At 46.3% G+C, this 20,821-nt stretch overlaps 1 protein-coding gene and 1 pseudogene across 2 annotated transcripts in view; one reads left to right on the top strand and one right to left on the bottom strand.

Moving 5' to 3' along the window:
• The window catches only part of KIF5B (kinesin family member 5B), a 44,183-nt gene extending 37,762 nt beyond the window's left edge, over positions 1-6,421 (top strand). For both annotated transcript variants that reach the window (XM_051821684.2, XM_051821683.2), the window contains exons 24-26: positions 913-1,129; positions 1,621-1,769; positions 3,984-6,421. In XM_051821684.2, coding sequence (XP_051677644.1) covers positions 913-1,129; positions 1,621-1,751 — 348 coding nt within the window. In that variant the 3' untranslated portion in view covers positions 1,752-1,769; positions 3,984-6,421. The remainder of the gene's footprint in view (positions 1-912; positions 1,130-1,620; positions 1,770-3,983) is intronic.
• Positions 6,422-7,570: 1,149 nt separating this feature from the next.
• The window catches only part of LOC138844904 (uncharacterized), a 74,649-nt pseudogene continuing 61,398 nt past the window's right edge, over positions 7,571-20,821 (bottom strand).

The following is a 20,821-nucleotide window of genomic DNA, read 5'->3' as shown; positions in this document are numbered from 1 at the left end:
CCACAGCACCAGCCCCTCGTGGTACTGTGCTTGTTTGGTTTTGCTTTAAAAAAAAAATAAACGTATTTTTATTTGAAAGAGTTACAGAGAGAGGGAGAGAGAGATCTTCTATCTGTGGTTCATTCCCCAAATGGCCCCAACAGCAAGGGCTGAGATAGGCAGAAGCCAGGAACCAGTTGCCTCCTCCTGGTCTTCCACTTGGATGCAGGGGCCCAAGCACTTGGGCCATCTTCCACTGCTTTCCCAGGCACATTAGCAGGGAGCTGGCTCCGAAGTAGAGCTACCAGGACTCAAGCCAGCACATATTGGTGTCACAGGTGGCTTAACCTGCTACACCACAACACTGATTCCAAGTTTACTTAGTTTTTTAAAGAGCAATTATGAGAGGCCGGCGCTGTGGTGTAGCAGTTAAGCCGCCATCTGCAATTCCGGCATCCCATATGGGTGCTGGTTTGAGTCCTGGCTGCTCCTCTTCTGATCCAGCTCTTTGCTATGGCCTGGGATAGCAGAAGATGGCCCAAGTCCTTGGGCCCCTGCACCCGTGTGAGAGACCTGGAAGAAGCTCCTGGCTCCTGGCTCCTGGCTTCAGATCGGCACAGCTCCGGCCGTTGGTGGCTATCTGGAGAGTGAACCAGCGGATGGAAGACCTCCCTCTCTCTCTCTCTGCCTCTCCTCTCTCTGTGTAACTCTTCCAAGTAAATAAAAATAAATAAATATTTAAAAAAAATAAAAAGCATCGGGCTGCAGAGTTGGGAAATTTTGCATCCAGCCCCAGAGCCACAGCCGTCAAGGAGGCTGACTCAGAGCCCTGGCATCCCTGAGTCTGCTTCAGAAAAAAAGAGCAATTATGAAAGTCTCATGCCTTCTCGCATCATCCAGCTAGAACCATTGTTATCTTGTGTTCCTTTCTAGTTGGTACGTGATAATGCGGATCTTCGCTGCGAACTTCCCAAGTTGGAGAAGCGACTGAGAGCTACAGCCGAGAGAGTGAAAGCTTTGGAGTCGGCACTGAAAGAAGCGAAGGAAAATGCCTCTCGGGATCGGAAGCGCTATCAGCAAGAAGTGGACCGCATCAAGGAAGCAGTCAGGTCGAAGAACATGGCCAGGAGAGGGCATTCGGCTCAGATCGGTTAGTGGCTGCCTTGACTCCTCTACCCCCCGCTCCCTTCCGATGCTTTCATGTTGTTGACGTAATCTGACTATATGCAGTGTTGCCCTGGGGGTCCTTGTCTGGTTTCTAACTTGCTCAAGAGTGGTACTGTTAGGGAGGGAAATGGAGGGCTAACGACATTAACAAGACAAGAATAACCAAGAGCTGGAGGAGCAAGCAGCCATGGTCAGAGTAGGAGAGACTGTAGAGCAGCGTCGTAGGCAGAGAGAAGTGCAAGAAAAGACGTCGTCGGCTGTCGTTTCATGTGTCAGAATAATCCTTGGTGCGGGAATAGGATCTTTAACAGGCTATGGATTGTATGTGTCCTGGAGAAAAGGATAGGGCCAAAAAGAAAAAGAACAAAAAGACACAGGGAAACACCTGGGACTTGATTGTGAGTAGAGAAGGGACTGTCATTGCAGTCACGTGTTCGGCTTTCTCCTAAAGTCACTGTTTGTTTTTCTTATTAGCTAAACCCATTCGGCCCGGGCAGCATCCAGCAGCTTCTCCAACTCATCCAAGTGCAATTCGCGGAGGCGGCGCCTTTGTTCAGAACAGCCAGCCTGTGGCCGTGCGGGGCGGCGGAGGCAAGCAGGTGTAACGTCTGCACAGACTGCCGGTGTGTAGTTGCTGGCATTGCGGTCAGAGCTGTGTATGGAAGCAGGGAGCCATTAGTTAGTCTTTTTTTATTCCTATGAGTCCTGACTTATTTTTTCTTGACATATGTAATTATAAAAGTAACAACACAATTTCTCCTGGTCTTTTTTTCATAGTTTAAGTCAAATCATACATTCAAATTTATGTTTTTATCTGTTTTTAAACCTAACATACTACATCGTTTGTAATAAGTAAGTGTTCTGATTTATTAGTTTATTTGAAAAGCAGAGTTAACAGAGAGAGAGAGAGGGAGGGATCTGGTTCACTCCCCAAGTGGCCTCAATGGCTGGGACTGGGCCAGGCTGAAGCCAGGAAACGGGAGCTGCTTCTGGGTCTCCCACAGGGTGCAGGGGCCCAAGCACTTGGGTCATCTGCTGCTGCTTTCCCAGGCCATTATCAGGGAACTGGATCAGAAATGGAGCAGCTGGGACTTGAACCAGTGCCCATATGGGATGCTGACACTGGTGGCTTAACCTGCTGTGCCACAACACTGGCTAGACATTCTCTTTTATTAGACATTTAATGATGTAAATTTTTTTCATATTTGAAAATTTCCGAAATTGAAACTTCCAGATAAGAAAGTATCTTTTATACTACCTCACCCTATAGATCATTTCCAGAAGATTCCCAGTGCAATTACAAAGTATTAATGTTTTCAAAGCCCTGGGTACATATTAACACATGGCTTTCTAGAAAAATTGCACAAAATCAGACTGGCAAATGGCTCAAGGGTACTATTTATTGCATCCTTATCAGCACTGAACATTAAATGTTTTTAAGATTTTTACGTAATAGCCAAATAAATAGCATCTTGTTGATTTATCAGTGAAGTTGGACTTTTTTTTTTTCACATCTTTGTTGGCCTGTTTATATTTCCTTTTTTTTAATGAGTTATCTCTCTTTATCTTTTCTGGGTGATTTTTCTAAAAGACTTTTGTATTTTACTTAACTATACAATCAATACAAACTGTACAAATACAAGTTCCTTGTAGCAGAATAAAGAATATCACAATGTAGAACATAAATACTCAGATATCACCCAACATATTGTATGTATATTTACATACTGTTTTTAAAACTTTTAAAAGTTTAAACTTTTGATTGACCATTGGAGGAATAACATACTATACATGTTCTGCTTTTGCTGTTGGTAGCTAACTTTGTAATATGTTCTGAACATTTTCTTTTACAACAGTTGATTAGTTGGTGGCTAATTGGTCATAGGACAGGAATTCTGATTTTAGTTCTTCAGGAAGTCCCAAGAATACAGGTGCTTTGAAAATTAAAAACACTAGATTATTCTGAGAATGTTAACTTGTTACAAATACTAAATTCAGTTTATTTTAATCTTGTTTGGTTTCATCTTGACCTTTTACACACACAGAGGCTCTAACTTTGAGCAGAAAGTTAAGCGATATTCTAGAATCACGTTTCCAGTAACTTAATGTCATACTTTGTGTAGTATGGAATTTAAGAGAGACGTGGTAGTGAAGGGCCTGGACTTGAGAATCCCATCGGAGTTCGAATTCTCACTTTTCTACTGGTAGAAACTTGAGCAGTTTTTTAAAAGTAGTTTCCCATTTTCACTCTCTTTAAAATTCTTCAGCTTTATAAATTAGATTCCTGACTGAACTGTTTACTTAGTACTTTGAACATGCGGAGTTTTCCTAAACGTGTGGGTAAGTAGCAGTTAACACAAGGGCGACTCCAGGTGCCAGCAGTGGGGACTGCTTATCTCTCTGCCCTTTCCCCTCGGGGGGGTGCCTTTCATTTTGTATTCTTCCCCTTCCTCCGTTGAGTAGCTTCCCTTTACGGAACCACTACTTGTTAGTTAGCTAACTACTGCTTGTTGGTTAGTAGTCCTGGGTTGAAGAATGTCATTAGCGGCCACCTGCTGGTGAAGAGATGAGTCATCTTTTTTCTTCTGTACACAAATAGCATTCACTTACCAGCTCGTCATAGCTTTACTAGGGAAAAGGAAAGCAGACGGGGGCCGAGTCCCTTCTCAACAGTTGTACTTAGGAGGTCATGGATGAAGAAGGGATCAGGTAACACGACATTGCCAGAGCGGTCAGAGGCATTGGCTAAACTGTTTCTCGCCTGGTCTGAGCCTTCATGCTTATCTCAGGCGAGCTTTCTAACACTAAAATCTTTTCCATTTTTCTCCTATTTTCAGGTGTTGAAAATAACGGAAGTATGAAGAGGACCTAGTATCCGAGTCGTTCCGTGACTCTCACCTCTGGCCCCTGCGATTGTAGAATTCAAACTTTTTTTTAAATGTATAAATTGTACCTGGCCTGTACAGCTGTCTCCTACCCATTCTTGTAAACTCTGCTGCTTCCCAATACAACTAGAGTGCGATCGTGGCGTCTTAGGAACTGCGGCCCTATTTATTACACAGCTCGTCTTCCGTGTCTTCAGTTCAGTCTGCACTGTGCCAAGCTGACTACCTTATAGGACCGTGCTTTCTGCATTTGTTTTTGTGTATGTTTTGTGTGTGTTGTATGTTCATTTTTTAATCTCGGTTTAAATTAGCTAGCTGCTACTGCTGCTTGCTTTTCTTTTCCTATGAAAATGTCTTTTGTTTTGTTTTGTTTTAGGGAAAATGGAACATTTAGATTAAATGTCTTAAATTTAACCACTTCCAACACTACATGCCCACGAAATGTATCCAGTCAGTACTGTATTTGGAAAGCCCTTGACGTGGCCCCACGGCCCCACGGATGCGGTTATTTGTATCTTGAATGGTCTCTGAAGTTTGCGCACTGAAACTACACTGCCTGACTAGGCATTTGAGACTGAGCGAGGCCACCTGATTGTCATCTCATGAAATGCCTGTTGCCGAGTTGTTTTTAATAGAAATATTTTACAAAAGCAGAGGCAGATCTCCGTGTCAGAGAGTTTGGAAAAGGAATTGTGTTTCTCTTCTTCCTGACGTGCACTCATGACAGCTGGGTGGAATGGAAATACCTTGCTTCATTCTGCTAAGCCGGCTGCACAAAGTTGGGACAGTTCTCAATTTGTCAGCATCAGTACAGTGAAAATCCTGTAGGATAAAATGGTGGTATGTTCTTAATACTGTATTGACAGATCTAAATGCATAGCCTTAGGAAATTGAGGACAGGTACGTGGTGAATTAAGTATGTAGGCAAATTTTGGTCTGAAGTCCCTGAAGTGTTTTTACCCTGCTACACTAAGTTACACACTATAATTTATAATGTTTCGTCTAGAATTAGTACATGGTTTGGGAGTCACTAATCCACAAACTTTGTTGACTGTAGCCCTTAATAATACTAAGTGTGTACCTATTTTTTACCGCTTCTTTCTCAAGTGATTAAGTCAACAGTTCATTTTAGGGAGCTATAAAAGAATGATAAAGGAATAGAGAAAGATTTTAATATTTGCTTCATCAGTGAGGATGGTGGTGTGACTGCAACTGTTTTAGCAAAAATTCACAGAGAATGGGAATTTAAGGCTATTCAGTCGGGAGAGAGACTTGGAAAGCTCTGTGCTAGGATCTGGCTGACAGAATTAACTTTTTGAAAAAGTTTTATACACAGATATTTGTATTAATAAATTTGAAGCCATAGTTAGATGATCTAGATCATGATTGGCTTATTTTTCTATTTCCTTAACTATTGTAATTTCCACTTTTATAATAATTTTGATTTAAAAGATAAATTTATTTATTTATTTTTTTAACAGTCAAAAATCCTTGCTGTTGTAGTCTTCAGCCTTTAAAATGATTGTGTTGCTTTTCGGATTGATCAAAAGCACTCCAGAAATTGAGATAAAACTTTGATGCAGCAAGATAGTGTGTAATACAGTTAATGAAGTGCAACAGCCTTTGTGTGATGATAGTTTTCCAAGTGGTGCAGCATTTGGCTGCATTCACATATATTTGTTTTCAAATGAAAACTTGCTTCTTCAGCAATATTCATAAATGGAGCAGAATTTGTTTTCTCTTATGTCTGAATGTGGTAGTTTCATTCTTGTAAGACGTATCATGGGTATTGGTGCTGTGGAGCAGTGAGTCGTAACTAGCATGTGGTTCAGAGTACACAGTGTTAGGTTTTAAGTATCTTAATGGTTCTTTCCTATTTATAATTTCAAACTTTCATAAAGTATACCTATAATTTCATAAATTTGTTTCAGTGAACTGCTTTTTGCTATAGTAGGCATTAAACACAGCATTTACTCTTCTACATGACATTTTCTGATCAACTAGAATATTGACACTTCAGTTTGTGGTGTCTTTTTTTTTTTTTTTTTTTTTTTGACTGGATATATTGTTTATCTTAATGGTGTTGGTAGGTGGATCAGAAGACAAACTCAATGAAATAAAAGAGTAGTATTTATTCATGGTGATCAATTAAATTATTTGCCTAACTTAAGAGAACTAACTACTGTGCATCACTCTCAATTTGTAACTCAATTTGACATGAGATGACAGAAGAGAGTCTGAGTCTACCTGTGGAATATGTTGGTTTCTTTTCAGTGCTTGAAGATACATTCAAAGATAATTGGTTTGGGAAGACGCCATATAATTTTTAAATTAACCTGCATGCTGTAAATGTGTTTTATGTTTAAATAAAGAGGAAAAATTTTTTGAAACGTAGTGGCTTTCTTAAAAACAAACCATTAGCTTGATTTACACAACTGAGGGGCATCCTGTCTCTGTAGAATAGTCAGTAATTTGTTGTCATCCTTATAAATTTTGTTTCCTAATGTGTTGCAGCCTTTTAGACAGCAGGTATTAGAATATGTAGGCTGAAGAATTAAGAGCTAGCAGTGCGATATCAGGCTCACCTGTCTTTTTTTTTTTTTTTTTTTTTTTTTTTGGACAGGCAGAGTGTACAGTGAGAGACAGACAGACAGACAGAAAGGTCTTCCTTTGCCGTTGGTTCACCCTCCAATGGCTACTGCGGCCGGCGCACTGCGCTGATCCAAAGCCAGGAGTCAGGTGGCTCTCCTGATCTCCCATGGGGTGCAGGGCCCAAGCACTTGGGCCATCCTCCACTGCACTCCCGGGCCACAGCAGAGAGCTGGCCTGGAAGAGGGGCAACCGGGACAGAATCCGGCGCCCCGACTGGGACTAGAACCCGGTGTGCTGGCGCCGCAAGGCGGAGGATTAGCCTGCTGAGCTGTGGTGCCGGCCACCACCTGTCTGTAATGTGGACTGCATGTTCTGCACATCTGACTCTGACTGCACACTGATAGAGTTTGTGTTTCTCAGTAGCGTTCATGTTTAACTGGAGACTCAGAACTCTTCCTAAATTCAAGTAGTAATTGGTTTGTTTTCGGTGTTTATCTGCTTCAATTATTGTGGAAATTTTTAATCATGTTAAAATAAGTAACCCCACAGTACCTGTCACTCAGTTGCAGCAGATATCACCCCATAGCTAGTCGTGTTTTATCCATAACCCCACTTGTGCCATCCCTTGCCTGTGTTCTTTTGAAGTAATAACCCCAAGCATCATTGGCTTCTTTCATGAATATTTCAGTCTGTACTTTGAAAAGATCAGAGCTCCTTAGAACACACAAAAATACCATCACACCGACAAAGTCACTTCCTAATCAAATGTTTATATACTCTGAATCAAGATCCCGATAAACTCCATGAATTCTAGAGTTCCACTCTGCCTCCCCCTCTATTCGTTTGTTCCTTGTAATGAGTATGAAGAAAACAGGTTTGCTATGTACCTTCCCAGACTTTGCCGATTGTCTGTGACACCCTTCAAGACAGTTCTCTAAATTTGTTTTGGGTCCACAGACAGTGATGTTGCTTGTTGAAGGGGACAGTGTGCCTCAGCAGTGGTGGTAGTCTTCCATCCGGGGGCACGGTATGTCTGATCTCTCCCTGGGTTCCCAGTCACCATTGGAGGTCACTGCCTGGGTCCGTCAGCTTAATAGGGGTTACACAGTGGCACCATTCTCAATCTCATTTCCTTCATCTGTTCCCTGCAGAGGAGAAACCGTGACTTGATCAGCCTCTGGGACAGTTTGTAGAGGAAATTCAGTGCTTGGTTCCCCTTTATTTGCAAGTTTGTGTGAGTCCCTGCCACCCACAAAGGAGACCTGGGTGGAATCAGGCTTCAGGCTGGCGCACTGCTGGCTATTGTGGGTATTTAAGGAGTTGACCAGCAAGTGGAAGATCTCTCCTGTTACCCTGCCTTTCAAATATTAAAAAAAAAAAGAAAAAACATGAAAATAATCACCATGTAAGCAATGATCCCATAGTGCCTATCAAGTGAAACCAGTGAGAATTTATACACTCAAGCAAACTAAGGAAGTGGATGTGGATATTATACACTAGACAGCTTGATCATTTATTTTTTTTAAAAGCTTCTCTTTTCAGTCTTCCAAAGTTATTGCTTTTTAATTAATTAATTAATTTTTTTTTGACATGCAGAGTTAGACAGAAAGAAAGGTCTTCCTTCCATTGGTTCACCCCCAAATAGCCGCTACTGCCGGCACTGCCCCGATCCGAAGCCAGGAGCCAGGTGCTTCCTCCTGGTCTCCCATGCAGGTCCAGGGCCCAAGCACTTGGGCCATCCTCCACTGTCTTCCCTGGCCACAGCAGAGAGCTGGACTGGAAGAGGAGCAACCGGGACTAGAACCCGGGGTGCCGGCGCCGCAGGTGGAGGATTAGCCAAGTGAGCCGTGGTGCCGGCCTTGATCATTTATTTTATAAAGATTTATTTGAGTTACAGAGAGAGGTCTTCTATCTGCTGCTTCATTCCCCAAATGGCCGCAACAGCTGGAGCTGAGTCGATGTGAAGGCAGGTGCCAGGAGCTTCTTCAGGGTTTATTGCGGGTGCAGGGGCCCAAGGACTTTGGCCATCTTCCACTCTTTCCCAGGCCATATAGCAGGGAGCTAGATTGGAAGAGGAGCAGCCGGGACTAGAAGTGGTGTCCATATGGGATGCCGGTGCCGCAGGTAGAGGCTTAACCTACAGCACAACAGCACCGGCCTCTGATTCCCCAGTTTAATTTCTTTCAAGGTTTTCTCTCTGCCTTTAAAATAATGCAGTGAATACGGTCGGCCTAGGGTGTAGATTTTTTGATATATATCCTGTTTGGTGTTCCCTGGATATGTGTTTTGCTATCATTAATTTTGGGAAGTTTCAGTCCTTGCTTCAATTATTCCTTCTGTCCGTTTCTTCCTCTGGAAGGTCTTCTCGTTGCATTTTTGCTACATCTTTTTAATTGTCTCAGTTTCCGGATATTCTGTTCCATCTTTTTCATTCATTTGAGACAAGTCTTCAGGGACATCACAGACAGGGAGCTGCCGTCTCTTTAACGGTAACAGTGCCTCTGGGCCACCTCTGGGATCTGAAGTCACCTAACTACATCTAAGCCAGGGCTGAGAAACGCCCATTGTTTCCTGAGAGATAGACAAGACATGACCAGTAGAGCGACAGAAAACACCCACGTGAGCATCTTGGAGACGTGCTTTTCTCTCTGAATAAAAAGTTGGGCACACAGCTTTTCTACACAAGAGCCGGGATTGTGCACAGGCCCCCTCCGCATGGCCTTGCAAAATGAACTTTTGTTTTAGGCAGATGTAGGCGAGTTAGAATGAACAAAGGCCCTCATTTGAGAGCTGAGAACGTTCAACTAACGCAAGACGGATTCTTCTGTTAGGCGGAAGACCAAATGCAGGCGGGCACAGCGAGCAGATTAAGGCAGCTGGAGCTGGCTGCAGGTGTCTGCTCCCTGGACCCGACAAAGCTCCCTGCACCTGCGATGATGGAGCTGCTGCAGGAGCCTGGATCACCTGCTGGCCCCTGGGGCTCCCACGCACACGGCTCTATCTGATGGGTGTGGGCACTGTCCCCGGAGAGGCCTGGAGACCCAGCCTTAGGAGGGCTGAGGAAAAGGAAAGCTGGGGTTCAGATCCCACAGCCTGGACACAGAGGCAACTGTCAAAGACCTTCCTCCCCCTGCCTCCTCGGCTGCCACACACCCCCACGGCTAAGCTCACCCTGGTCTCTGACAACTGCTCCATTGAGACGCGGCAGCCAGCGGAGCTGCTGCTGTCTTCCCAGCCTGGCCCATTGGCCACAGTCGGGTGAATGACACCTCTGCTCTGTGCCCCGCAGGCCTTCTCCACACGTAGCTCACTTCCCCACCTTCTGGAAAAGCCCACTGCTTTTCTGGCAACAACACCTGGTTTCTGAAATATACTCTCCCGGCTCTTATGTAATTATCATATATCTATATATAATATAGATACATAGATATAGAAATAGATATATGCTGAGAAATTCAAGCTCTGCTCCTAAATTTCATTTTTTAAAAAGATTTTTATTTACTTATTTGAGAGGTAGAGTTACAGACAGAGAGAAAGGCCTTCCATCCTCGGTTCACTCCCCAAATGGCCTCAATGACTAGAGCTGGACCGATCTGAAGCCAGGAGCTTCTTCCAGGTCTCCCACGCAGATACAGGGGCCCAAGCAGTTGGGCCATCTTCTGTTGCTTTCCCAGGCCATAGCAGAGAGCTGGATTGGAAGAGGAACAGCCAGGGATTGAACCAGTACCCATATAGGATGGCAGCGCCACAGGCAGAGGCTTAGCCCACTACGCTACAGCGCTGGCCCCTTAAATTTCATTTAAAAAAATTTATTCATTAGGCTGGCATTGGGGCACACACAGCAGGTTAAGGCACCATCTGCAATGCCGACACCCTATATGAGCACTGGTTCGAGTCCCAGCTGCTCCACTTCTGGTCCAGCTCTCTGCTAGGAAAACTGCAGAAAATGCCCCCAAGTGTTTGGACCCCTGCCACGCATGTGGGAGAACTGGATGGATTTCTACACTCCCAGCTTTGGCCTGGCCCACCCCTGGCCATTGCAGCCATTTGGGAAGTGAACAGGCAGATGGAAGATCCCTCTCTAACTCTGCCTTTCAACAAAAGAAATCTTCAAAAAAAGTATTCATTTGAAAGGAAGAGAGACAGAGATAGATGTAGACAGACAGACTGATTCACTCTGCAAACACCTGAAACAGCTAGGGATGCAGCAGGCTGAAACCAAGAGCCAGCAACTCCATCCAGGTCTCCCATGTGGGTTGCAAAGGCCCAAGTATTTGAACCCTCACATGCTGCCTCCCGGGGTCTGCATTAGCAGGAAGCTGGATCATTTAAGGGCTCCTGGAAGCTCCTGTGTTTGGGACCACCTGTAGCATAGCCACAGACACCCAGACCACCTACCGACATTATCTGTGTGTTAACCAGATACTCAGTGACTCACGCAAAAATGTGAGAAGCACTGATTTAAGGTAAAATTGTGCAACATTTAATTTTCCTACTGCTCTGAACAGCACTGACGGTGTTCATTAGTGAGCATCCTCTCTACAGCAACTGTTTATAGACAGCTGGGTAATTGATGCGTGGTAAACAGGCTGGTTCTCTGCCTTCTAGAACTTGTCCAAATGTTGAATCAGCCTCACATGTGCAGTGTCTTCTCCACGACAGAGAAAACTCGCAACATCCGAGTATTTGAGGAGGGTAAGGGATTCTAGAAACCGGCCCTGGGGAGATGTTGCAGGGTGAGGACTGAGGGTGTGGGACTAACAGCCAGGACACAAGTGTGTCAAGAGTGGGCGGCTCCAAGAACAGTTCCGAAACAAACAGCAGAGCCAAGTAAGTACAGGTAAACGCCTATAGGTGTCTCACTACTGCTAAAGCAGAACAACAAAGCTGTAGTTCAGGTGCCTCTTCTGGGTCAGGTTGCAAAAAGCTGGGGCCAGTGTTGTGGCGGGTAAAAGCCACCTGCCTGCGACACCGGCATCCCATATGGGCGCCTGCTCCTGTCCCCGCTGCTCCACTTCTGATCCAGCTCCCTGCTAATGCGCCTGGGAAAAAACAGCGGAAGATGGCCCTAGTCCTTGGGCCCCATGCCGCCCCTGTGGGAGACCCCAAGGAAGTTCCTGGCCCCTGGCTTCAGCCTGGCCCATCCCTGGCCATTGAGACCATCTGGGGAGTGGAAGATATCTCTCTATTTCTCTGTAAACTCTGTCTTTCAAATAAATAAATCTTAAAAAATAAAAAAGCTAGAAGTGCATAGTCTCATACTGCAATATATACAGGTAGCTATGGTACCTCCTAATTAGTACGCACATGGTTAGGTGGATAGGTGGTGAGCTGGTACTATGGCAAAGGTCTCTGTTCATTGCAGTGGAACATTCCTCTAGTAGTATTAGTGGAAGGTAGAGGTAGAGATAGGGGTCAGGGGAGAGGTCAAGTTCCCATCTGCTGGTTCACTTCCCAAATGCCTCCAAGAGCCAAGGCCGGTCTAAAGCCAGGCTCCAGGAACACAACTGTCTCCCACGTGGGTGGCAGGAACCCAATTACCTTTCTGCTTCTCAGAATCTATACTGGCAGGAAGCTGGGGTCAGGAGCTGGAGCCAGGAATCTAACCCAAGTCCTCCGATATGGAATGTAATGTGGGTGTCTTAACCATTGGGCTAAATGCCATTCCTCCGGTGTGGTGTTCTAAGTTCCCAATAAATTCAAATCACAAAGGCCAATGAATAATAATCAGCTGTCACATCGTCTCAGACACCTGGATTTCTGCATCTTAAGACTGCACGGCTGCTGGCAGTCATTAACCAACCAGAGGTCACAGCAGCAGACAGCACATCTGTCATTGAGGGGTGTTACTGCAAACCAGCACGGGCGCTGGTGTTGGGGCTCAGTGGGTTAAACTGGCGCTTGTGACACCAGCATTCCTGATGAGTGACAGTTCGAGTCCCGTCTGCTGTGCTTCCAATCCAGCTCTCTGCTATTGCACCTGGCAAGGCAGCAGATGATGGCCTGGGTGCTTGGGCCCCTGCCACTCGTGTGGGAGACCTGGAGGAGTTCCAGGCTCCTGGCTGCTGCCTGGCCCAGCCCTGGCTGTTGCAGCTAGTTGGGGAGTGAACCAGCGGATGAAGATCTCTCTGTAGCTCTACCTTTCACATAATAAACAAATCTTTAAACAAGAAGACTTGTCAACACGAGCTGTTAACCTCTTAACTTCCTTCTCAAGTAGAAATCACTGGGGCTGGCATTGACGCCAGGACCCCAGTATGGGTGCCTGTTCAAGTCCCGGCTGTTCCACTTCCGATACAGCTCCTGCTAAAGCACCTGGGAAAGCATCAGAGGATGGCCCAGGTGTTTGGGGCCCTGCAACCATGTGGAAGAACCAGAAGAAGCTCCTGGCTTCCGCCTGACCCAGCCCCAGTGGTTGTGGCCATTTGGGGAGTGAAGCAACAGATGGAAAGATCTTTGTTTCTCTCTGTGTCTCTTCCTCTCTGTGTAACTCTGTCTTTCAAATAAATAAATCTTTAAAAAAAATATTTGAAAGAGTTACGGGGGTGGGGGGGAGAGAGAGAGTGAGAGAGAGAGTGTGAGAGAGTGAGAGAATGAGAGAACGAGAGTAAGAGAGTAAGAGAGAGAGAAGTCTTCCATCTGCTAATTCACTCCCCAAATGGCTGCAACGGCTGGAGCTGGGCTGATCGGAAGCCAGGAGCCTGGAGCTTCTTCAGGGCCTCCCATATGGGTGCAGGGGCCCAAGGACTTGGACCATCTTCTACTGCTTTCCCAGGCCATAGCAGAGCTGGATCAGAAAAGGAGCAGCCAGGACTCAAACCAGCACCCATATGGGATGCCAGCACTGCAAGCCGGGGCTTTAACCCACTGCGCCACAGCACCGGCCCCCCAAAAATAAATCTTTAAGAAAAAAAAATAATTAGTTAAGATGAAGGAATTGGCAACAAATGATTTAACTGCTGATGAGTAGTAACGAATTCTAAGTATTTTCTGAATTCCAAATAAAAGGCCTTGCATCCAGTCCCTTGCGAGGCAACGTGGAGCCTACAGGAAGTAAGAGGCATATTTGAAGGCACTTAATTTGTTCCTGCATGGGTTCCACTCTCTGTCTGGAAACAGCTCTTACAGATGTAATCGCAAGTGCACCGTTGCTCCCTGTGCTATGTAGTTCGCAAAAGCACCCTCAGCACTTGTTGGAGGCTCCCTCTCTCCCCGTAGAAGATAGAAAGTCACAGCAGCAGTGAGAAAGTTATGTGATGACAGGGCGGAATGGTAATTAGTTGCTAATTAGAATTTTCTGAAATATTAGAGCAATCAGCATAGGAAAATCCCACTCAACATTATGTGTAAGTTGAAATCATCCCAGGGTAGCTATTTTTATTTTTATTTTTTAATTTTTTTTTTTGACAGGCAGAGTGGACAGTGAGAGAGAGAGACAGAGAGAAAGGTCTTCCTTTTTGCCGTTGGTTCACCCTCCAGTGGCCGCCACGGCCGGCACGTGCTGCAGCCAGTGCACCGCACTGATCCAATGGCAGGAGCCAGGTGCTTCTCCTGGTCTCCCATGGGGTGCAGGGCCCAAGTACTTGGGCCATCCTCCACTGCACTCCCTGGCCACAGCAGAGAGCTGGCCTGGAAGAGGGGCAACCGGGACAGAATCCAGTGCCCCGACCGGGACTAGAACCTGGTGTTCCGGTGCCGCAAGGCAGAGGATTAGCCTATTGAGTCGCGGCGCCGGCCCCCCAGGGTAGCTATTAAGTTCTGAAGACAACAGCAGGTCTGAGCACTTCAGCTGAGCTGCATCAACATTTCTATCATCTACTCAGTTTTCGGAGTTTACAGCTTGATATTTCTTTTAGGGAGCTATGCTAGTTGGGTGTTTATACCAGATGGTGTAAAAACCTATCTCTTATAAACCTGCCAAAGAAGACAGGTTTTTAAAGAAACTCGGCTTTAATAAACACTCTTTCCCTACTAGAACGGTTCTCTTTCTTTTGCCCTTGGAGATTTCTAAACACTTTTCATCAGGAGAGGTAGTTAGGTAACCAACAAACAGCGAGATATAAACAGATGTTAAAGGCCAAGTCACGCTGGCCTTATACGGACCCTGATTTCATGGTGATACAGCTCAGCTCTCTAAACAACAGTCAGTCATCAAAGGAAGCTTGGCAAAATGTCTCCTTTCACCTCAAATCACAATTGAAAACCTCATTCGAACCAAGAAGAAATTAGAGAAATGATGCAGAAGACAACCAGATAACACAGTCCAGATTTCCCTTGGCTAGAAAGTGCCGTAGGCGCTGTGTCTTGACTTCGGATTTGTAATTAACAAGATGCAATGCTAGGGAGTCCACTCATGGCTATAAATAACATCCAAAGTTTCATCCAGCGTGGAAAATTCGCATTTCTTCACATGCAACCTAGAACACATCAAACCCGAGCTAGAAATCACACGCGGCATTTTAACAGACTTGTTTGGCTGGTTCTGTGTGTATGTACTTACTTTTGGTCATTTGTATATAAGAACATCAGTCGTGCCTTATTGTACCCACCCTAGCTGCACCTGACTTCCACACGAGGCAGTTTTGTGCAACAAGGGTGAGGATGAAACCCACACAGAATAAACAGGGCCGAGGGTGGGAGACCCACACCAGCTCCTCAGGGCACTGCCTGCCTCTCTGTTCTCAGCCACGTCTGAAGCCAACTGACCTTTTCTTGTGGGTTTTAAAGTTAGCTTTGATTCCGCTGCTTCCAACAAAAGTGGTCCTACTACACCTAGATATTATGGTTATCGCCCTGAATATTCCTTTAACAAAACCATCAGAACAGCGCCATTCATGAAATCACCTAAACATGTGGAGTACCTGTGCATTTCTGAAGCTTATCAGTTTATCACTTAGAAAAGTAAACCCCTGGCTGGCGCGGTGGCTCACTAGGCTAATCCTCCGCCCGCGGCGCCGGCACACCGGGTTCTAGTCCCGGTCGGGGCGCCGGATTCTGTCCCGGTTGCCCCTCTTCCAGGCCAGCTCTCTGCTGTGGCCCGGGAGTGCAGTGGAGGATGGCCCAAGTGCTTGGGCCCTGCACCCCATGGGAGACCAGGAGAAGCACCTGGCTCCTGGCTTTGGATCAGCGCCGTGCGCCGGCCGCAGCGGCCAGTGTGGGGTGAACCAACGGCAAAAAGGAAGACCTTTCTCTCTGTCTCTCTCTCTCACTGTCCACTCTGCCTGTCAAAAAAAAAAAAAAAAAAAAAAAAAAAAAAAAAAAGAAGAAGAAGAAAAGTAAACTCCTTGGGGCCGGCACTGTGGTGCAGAGGGCCCGGCTGCTGCCTGGGACTCTAGCATCCCACGTCAGAGCATCGGTACCAAGTTCCGGCTGCTCCACTTCCAGTCCAGCTCCCTAACACAGCAGAAGACGGCCCAAGTGCTTGAACGCCTGCCACCCCTGTGGGAGATCTGGATGGAGCGCCTAGCTCCTGGCTTCAACCCGGAGCAGCCCTAGCCATTGTGGCTACCTGGGGAATGAATCAGAGGATGGAATTTCTCTCTGTTTCTGTCTCTGTCTCTCTGCCTTGCTAAAAAAAAAAAAAGCTTTAAAAAAAAGTGTTATGACTCCGATACAGTTTGAGTGTCCCCACCAAAGGTTCCTGTATTAGAGATCTTGCTTCCAGGGTGGTGGCATTGAAAGATGGTGTGTGACCGGCGCCGCGGCTCACTTGGCTAATCCTTCGCCTGCGGCACTGGTACCCAGGTTCTAGTCCTGGTTGGGGTGCCGGATTCTGTCCCGGTTGTTCCTCTTCCAGTCCACCTCTCTGCTGTGGCCCTGGAAGGCAGTGGAGGATGGCCCAAGTGCTTGGGCCCTGCACCCTCGTGGGAGACCAGGAGAAGCACCTGGCCCCTGGCTTCAGATTGGCGTAGCGCGCCGGCCATAGCGACCATTTTGGGGGTGAACCAATGGAAAGAAGACCTTTCTCTCTCTCTCTCTCTCTCACTGTATAACTCTGCCTGTCAAAAGAAAGAAAGACAAAAATACAGAAAGAGAGAGAGAGAGAGAGAGAGAGAGAGAGAGAGAGAGAGAGAAGAAAGAAAGAAAGAAAGAAAGAAAGAAAGAAAGAAAGAAAGAAAGAAAGAAAGAAAGAAAAAGAAAAGAAAGAAAAAGTTGGCATGGACCTTTGGGGCCCAATGGGAAGTTATTAGGTCAGTTTGGGGCAGGTTCTTAAAAGAAATTGAGGTATTTCTTGTGGGACCCAGGTTAGTTCCTGAGACAGACTTACAAAATCCGAGCCTGCACACCCAAACTCTCTCTGGCTCTCGGTACTGAGCCGTGATCCTTCCTCCCACATGGGCTCCTGCCATTGCCATTGGCCATGATGCGATGCAGCCAAGACAGCCCTCATTCGAATGGTGCTGTTGCCAGTGCCATGCACTTGAACCTCCAGGACTGTGAGCCAAAATAATCTCTTTGACCCATGTAGCCTGCCTCGGGCATCTTTTGTAGTAATGCAAAACTAATACAATATGTTCCCTGTTGTGTGACCTAGCTTCTTAAATTCGCTTTTCTCAGGCCAGGCATTTGGTGAAGATGTTAAGATGTTGCTTGGAACATTTGCATCCTAGACTGGATGCCTGGGTTTGAGTCACATCTCCACATCCAGTTCCAGCTTCCTGCTCACGTGCACAGGGAATCAGCAGGGATGGTGGCTCAAGTACTTGGGTCCCTGCCACCCACGTGGGAGGCCCAGATTGAATTCTGGGCTCCAGGCTTCAGCCTCGCCCAGTTTTGGCTGTTGTGGGCAGCAGTTGGAAAATCTGTGTTTCTGTCTCTCTGATCTTCAAATAAAAGGAAATAATTTTTTTAAATTTTCTATTTCCATTTAAGTTATCTAAGAATTGCCTTCTTAATATTTTCACCCCAACATGCACCAAAATATCTGGTCACTTAGTAGACCCTCAATAATGATTCAATGAGTGAATGAGTAATTTAGATTCATTTTCCCTAAGTTTAGTACCTTATTTTTGCCCCATGTGTCTGCCTTCACATATCCTCATACAAACTGCAGTTTATTCTTAACTTTAAAAGTTTATGGAAAGGAGCTGGAGCTGTGGCATAGCGGGTTAAAGCCCTGGCCTGCAGTGCCGGCATCCCATATGGGCGCCAGTTCAAGTACCAGCTGCTCCACTTATAATCCAGCTCTCTGCTATGGCCTGGGAAAGCAGTGGAAGATGGCCCAAGTCCTTGGGCCCCTGCACACTCGTGGGAGACCTGGAAGAAGCACCTGGCTTCTGGCTTTGGCATGGCTCAGCTCTGGCCATTGCGATCATCTGGGGAGTGAACCAGTGGATGGAAGACCCTTCTCTCTCTCTCTCTCTCTCTCTCTCTCTCTCTCTGCCTCTCTGTAACTCTCTGCCTTTCAAATAAATAAAATAAACCTTTACCAAAGAAAGGAAGGAAGGAAGGAAGGAAGGAAGGAAGGAAGGAAGGAAGGAACCAGAGGATTTATTGATAACATTTAAAGAAAGTTTATGGAAAAATGGAATTTAAAGATGTTTATTTTGATGCAAAAAATTTGAAGTCTGTGCAAACTTTAGAAAATTCACGGAAATAAGCATTATGAAAAACTTCACAGATTTCAAAATTTTTTACCTATTTTTATTTATTTGAAAGCAGAGAGAGAGAGAGATATCTTCCATTTGTTGTTATACTCCCCAAATGTCTGCAAAAGCCAGGGCTGACACAGGCTAAAGCCAGAAGCAAGAAAACTCCATCAGGGTCTCCCACATGGGTGGCAGAGACCCAAGGACTCGAGCCACCATCTGCTGCCTCCCAGGGTGCACGTTAATGGAAGGTGGATTTGGCAATGGAGCCAGGACTTGAACCCAGGCACCCTGACATGGGATGTGGCACCTTAACCAGGGCACTAAGCACCTGTCCCTCAACATTTTTTACACCAAAATAAACTTGCCTGGTAATCCGTTTTCCATGAACTTTATGAAGTCCCCTCATGCCTGGGCTTTTCCTAATAGGAAGAACTGAGAGTCATCATGCCTTCCTTCCTCCAAGCAATTCATAAAAATATCACACCCAGCTGGTCCGAGGGGAGGCCAGCATGGATGCGCCTTCCACCAAGAAGTGCCCGATTGTCCGAAACCATTGTTTCTTGTCTCTGAGCGACTTCCGGGCCTTATGCTCGGCCCACCACACCATGATGACTAGAACTGCAAAACAGCCTTTTGTTGGAGCTTTGTGAACGGCTTTTTGAACATCTAAACAAAGGCCATTCAGGAGCTTCTGCTGCAGGCGTGTGTGCCTCTGCGGACAGCGTGGACAGACCGAAGCAGCCTGGTTCCCTCTTTAGAGAGCGTAGCTGCTCCCAGCCCTTCCCTACTCACCTGGACACACTGGCACACAACCCTCTTCCAGACGAAGCAAGATCTCCCGTGCACTGGTCCCCTCCCCAAATGCCCACAACAGCAGGGGCCAGGCCAGGTTCAAACCAGGATGCGAGAACTCAATCCAGGTCTCCTATGGGGTTGGCAGAAATCCAACTCGCTGAGTGGGTCACCTGCTGCCTCCCGGAGTGGGCATTAGCAGGAAGTTGGCTTAGAAGTGGAGGAGCTTGGACTTGAACCCAGGCACTGCCGGATAGAATGGGGCTGTCCTAAGCAGTGTCTTAACCACTGGGTCAAACTGCCGGCTTCGTGGATCAACTCTGACTGGGTCTTTTATCCTTGCCAGGAACTGTAGATTAACATTGTTGGATTAAGACTGTCACAAGCAGGCCGGCGCCGCGGCTCAATAGGCTAATCCTCCGCCTAGCGGTGCTGGCACACTGGGTTCTAGTCCCGGTCGGGGCACCGGATTATGTCCCGGTTGCTCCTCTTCCAGGCCAGCTCTCTGCTGTGGCCCGGGAGTGCAGTGGAGGATGGCCCAAGTGCTTGGGCCCTGCACCCCATGGGAGACCAGGAGAAGCACCTGGCTTCTGCCATCGGATCAGCGCGATGCGCCGGCCGCAGCGGCCACTGGAGGGTGAACCAATGGCAAAAGGAAAACCTTTCTCTCTCTCTCTCTCTCACTGTCCACTCTGCCAAAAAAAAAAAAAAAAAAAAAAAAAAAAAAAAAAAAAAACTGTCACAAGCAAACTCCCCTACAAGAGACTAGCTCTGGTGAAGTTGGGATGAGGTCAGAAGGAGAAAAACAGGTGCCTAGGCAAATACGGGCACTACAAGGGAAGAATGAGAAATATGGGAAACTGGTGGCTACCTATCAAGGGTCAGGAATCTTTGGGATCGTGTAGGAATGTGCTTAACCTGTCCCTTTTCTCTCAGTCTCTCTCCCGTTGACTTTCTCAACATCCTGCTCTCAACCTGCCTTGCTGGACTTTGCCTTCTTAGATTTCTTCCTTGGATGCTCTGCTTTTTGCCTCTTTTTTTTTTTTTTTAAGATTTATTTATTTATTTATTTGAGAGGCAGAGCTACAGACAAAGAGAGGGAGAGACAGAGAGAGAGAGGTTTTCCGTGTGTTGGTCACTCCCCAAATGGCTGCAACAGCTGGAGCTGTGCTGATCCAAAGCCAGGAGCCAGGAGCCAGGAGCTTCTCCCAGGTCTCCCATGAGGGTGAAGGGACCCAAGGACTTGGGCCATCTTCCACTGCTTTCCCAGGCCATAGCAGAGAGCTGGATCTGAAGAGGAGTGGCCGGGACTTGAACCGGCGCCCTTATGGGATGCTGGCGTCACAGTTGGAGGCTTGATCTACTACGCAGCAGTGCTGGTCCCTCTTTTTGCTTCTTTAATGTGGTTTATCCCCAGCTCCCATCCTTGGCTTTGTTTTTCTCTCCCTTTGTATATTCTCTTCTGTTGATTTCCTATAGTCCCATGGATTTAGATGGTGCCTATAGATGGACAGAATAAAAATATCCACTTTTTTGTTCTCTAAGCTTCAGATAATTCTATTCACTTTCCTGGTGGGTATTTCCATGTTGAGATCCTACAGACATTCTAAACTTGACATGTCTGAAACAAACTGCATCATCTCTAAATCAGTTGAAGCCTTTCTGTCTTTGTAAAGATTTTTAAAATTTATTTGAAAGGCAGAGTTACAGAGAGGAAGGGAGAGTGAGAGCGAGAGGAAAGCCAGAGAGAGAGAGAGAGAGAGAGAGAGAGAGATCTTCTATCTGCTAATTTACACATCAAACAGCCGGGATGGT

This window comes from Oryctolagus cuniculus, chromosome 13 (assembly GCF_964237555.1).
Source record: "Oryctolagus cuniculus chromosome 13, mOryCun1.1, whole genome shotgun sequence".
NCBI classification, from domain to species: domain Eukaryota; kingdom Metazoa; phylum Chordata; class Mammalia; order Lagomorpha; family Leporidae; genus Oryctolagus; species Oryctolagus cuniculus.
This window is presented reverse-complemented; position numbering and strand designations above follow the sequence as displayed.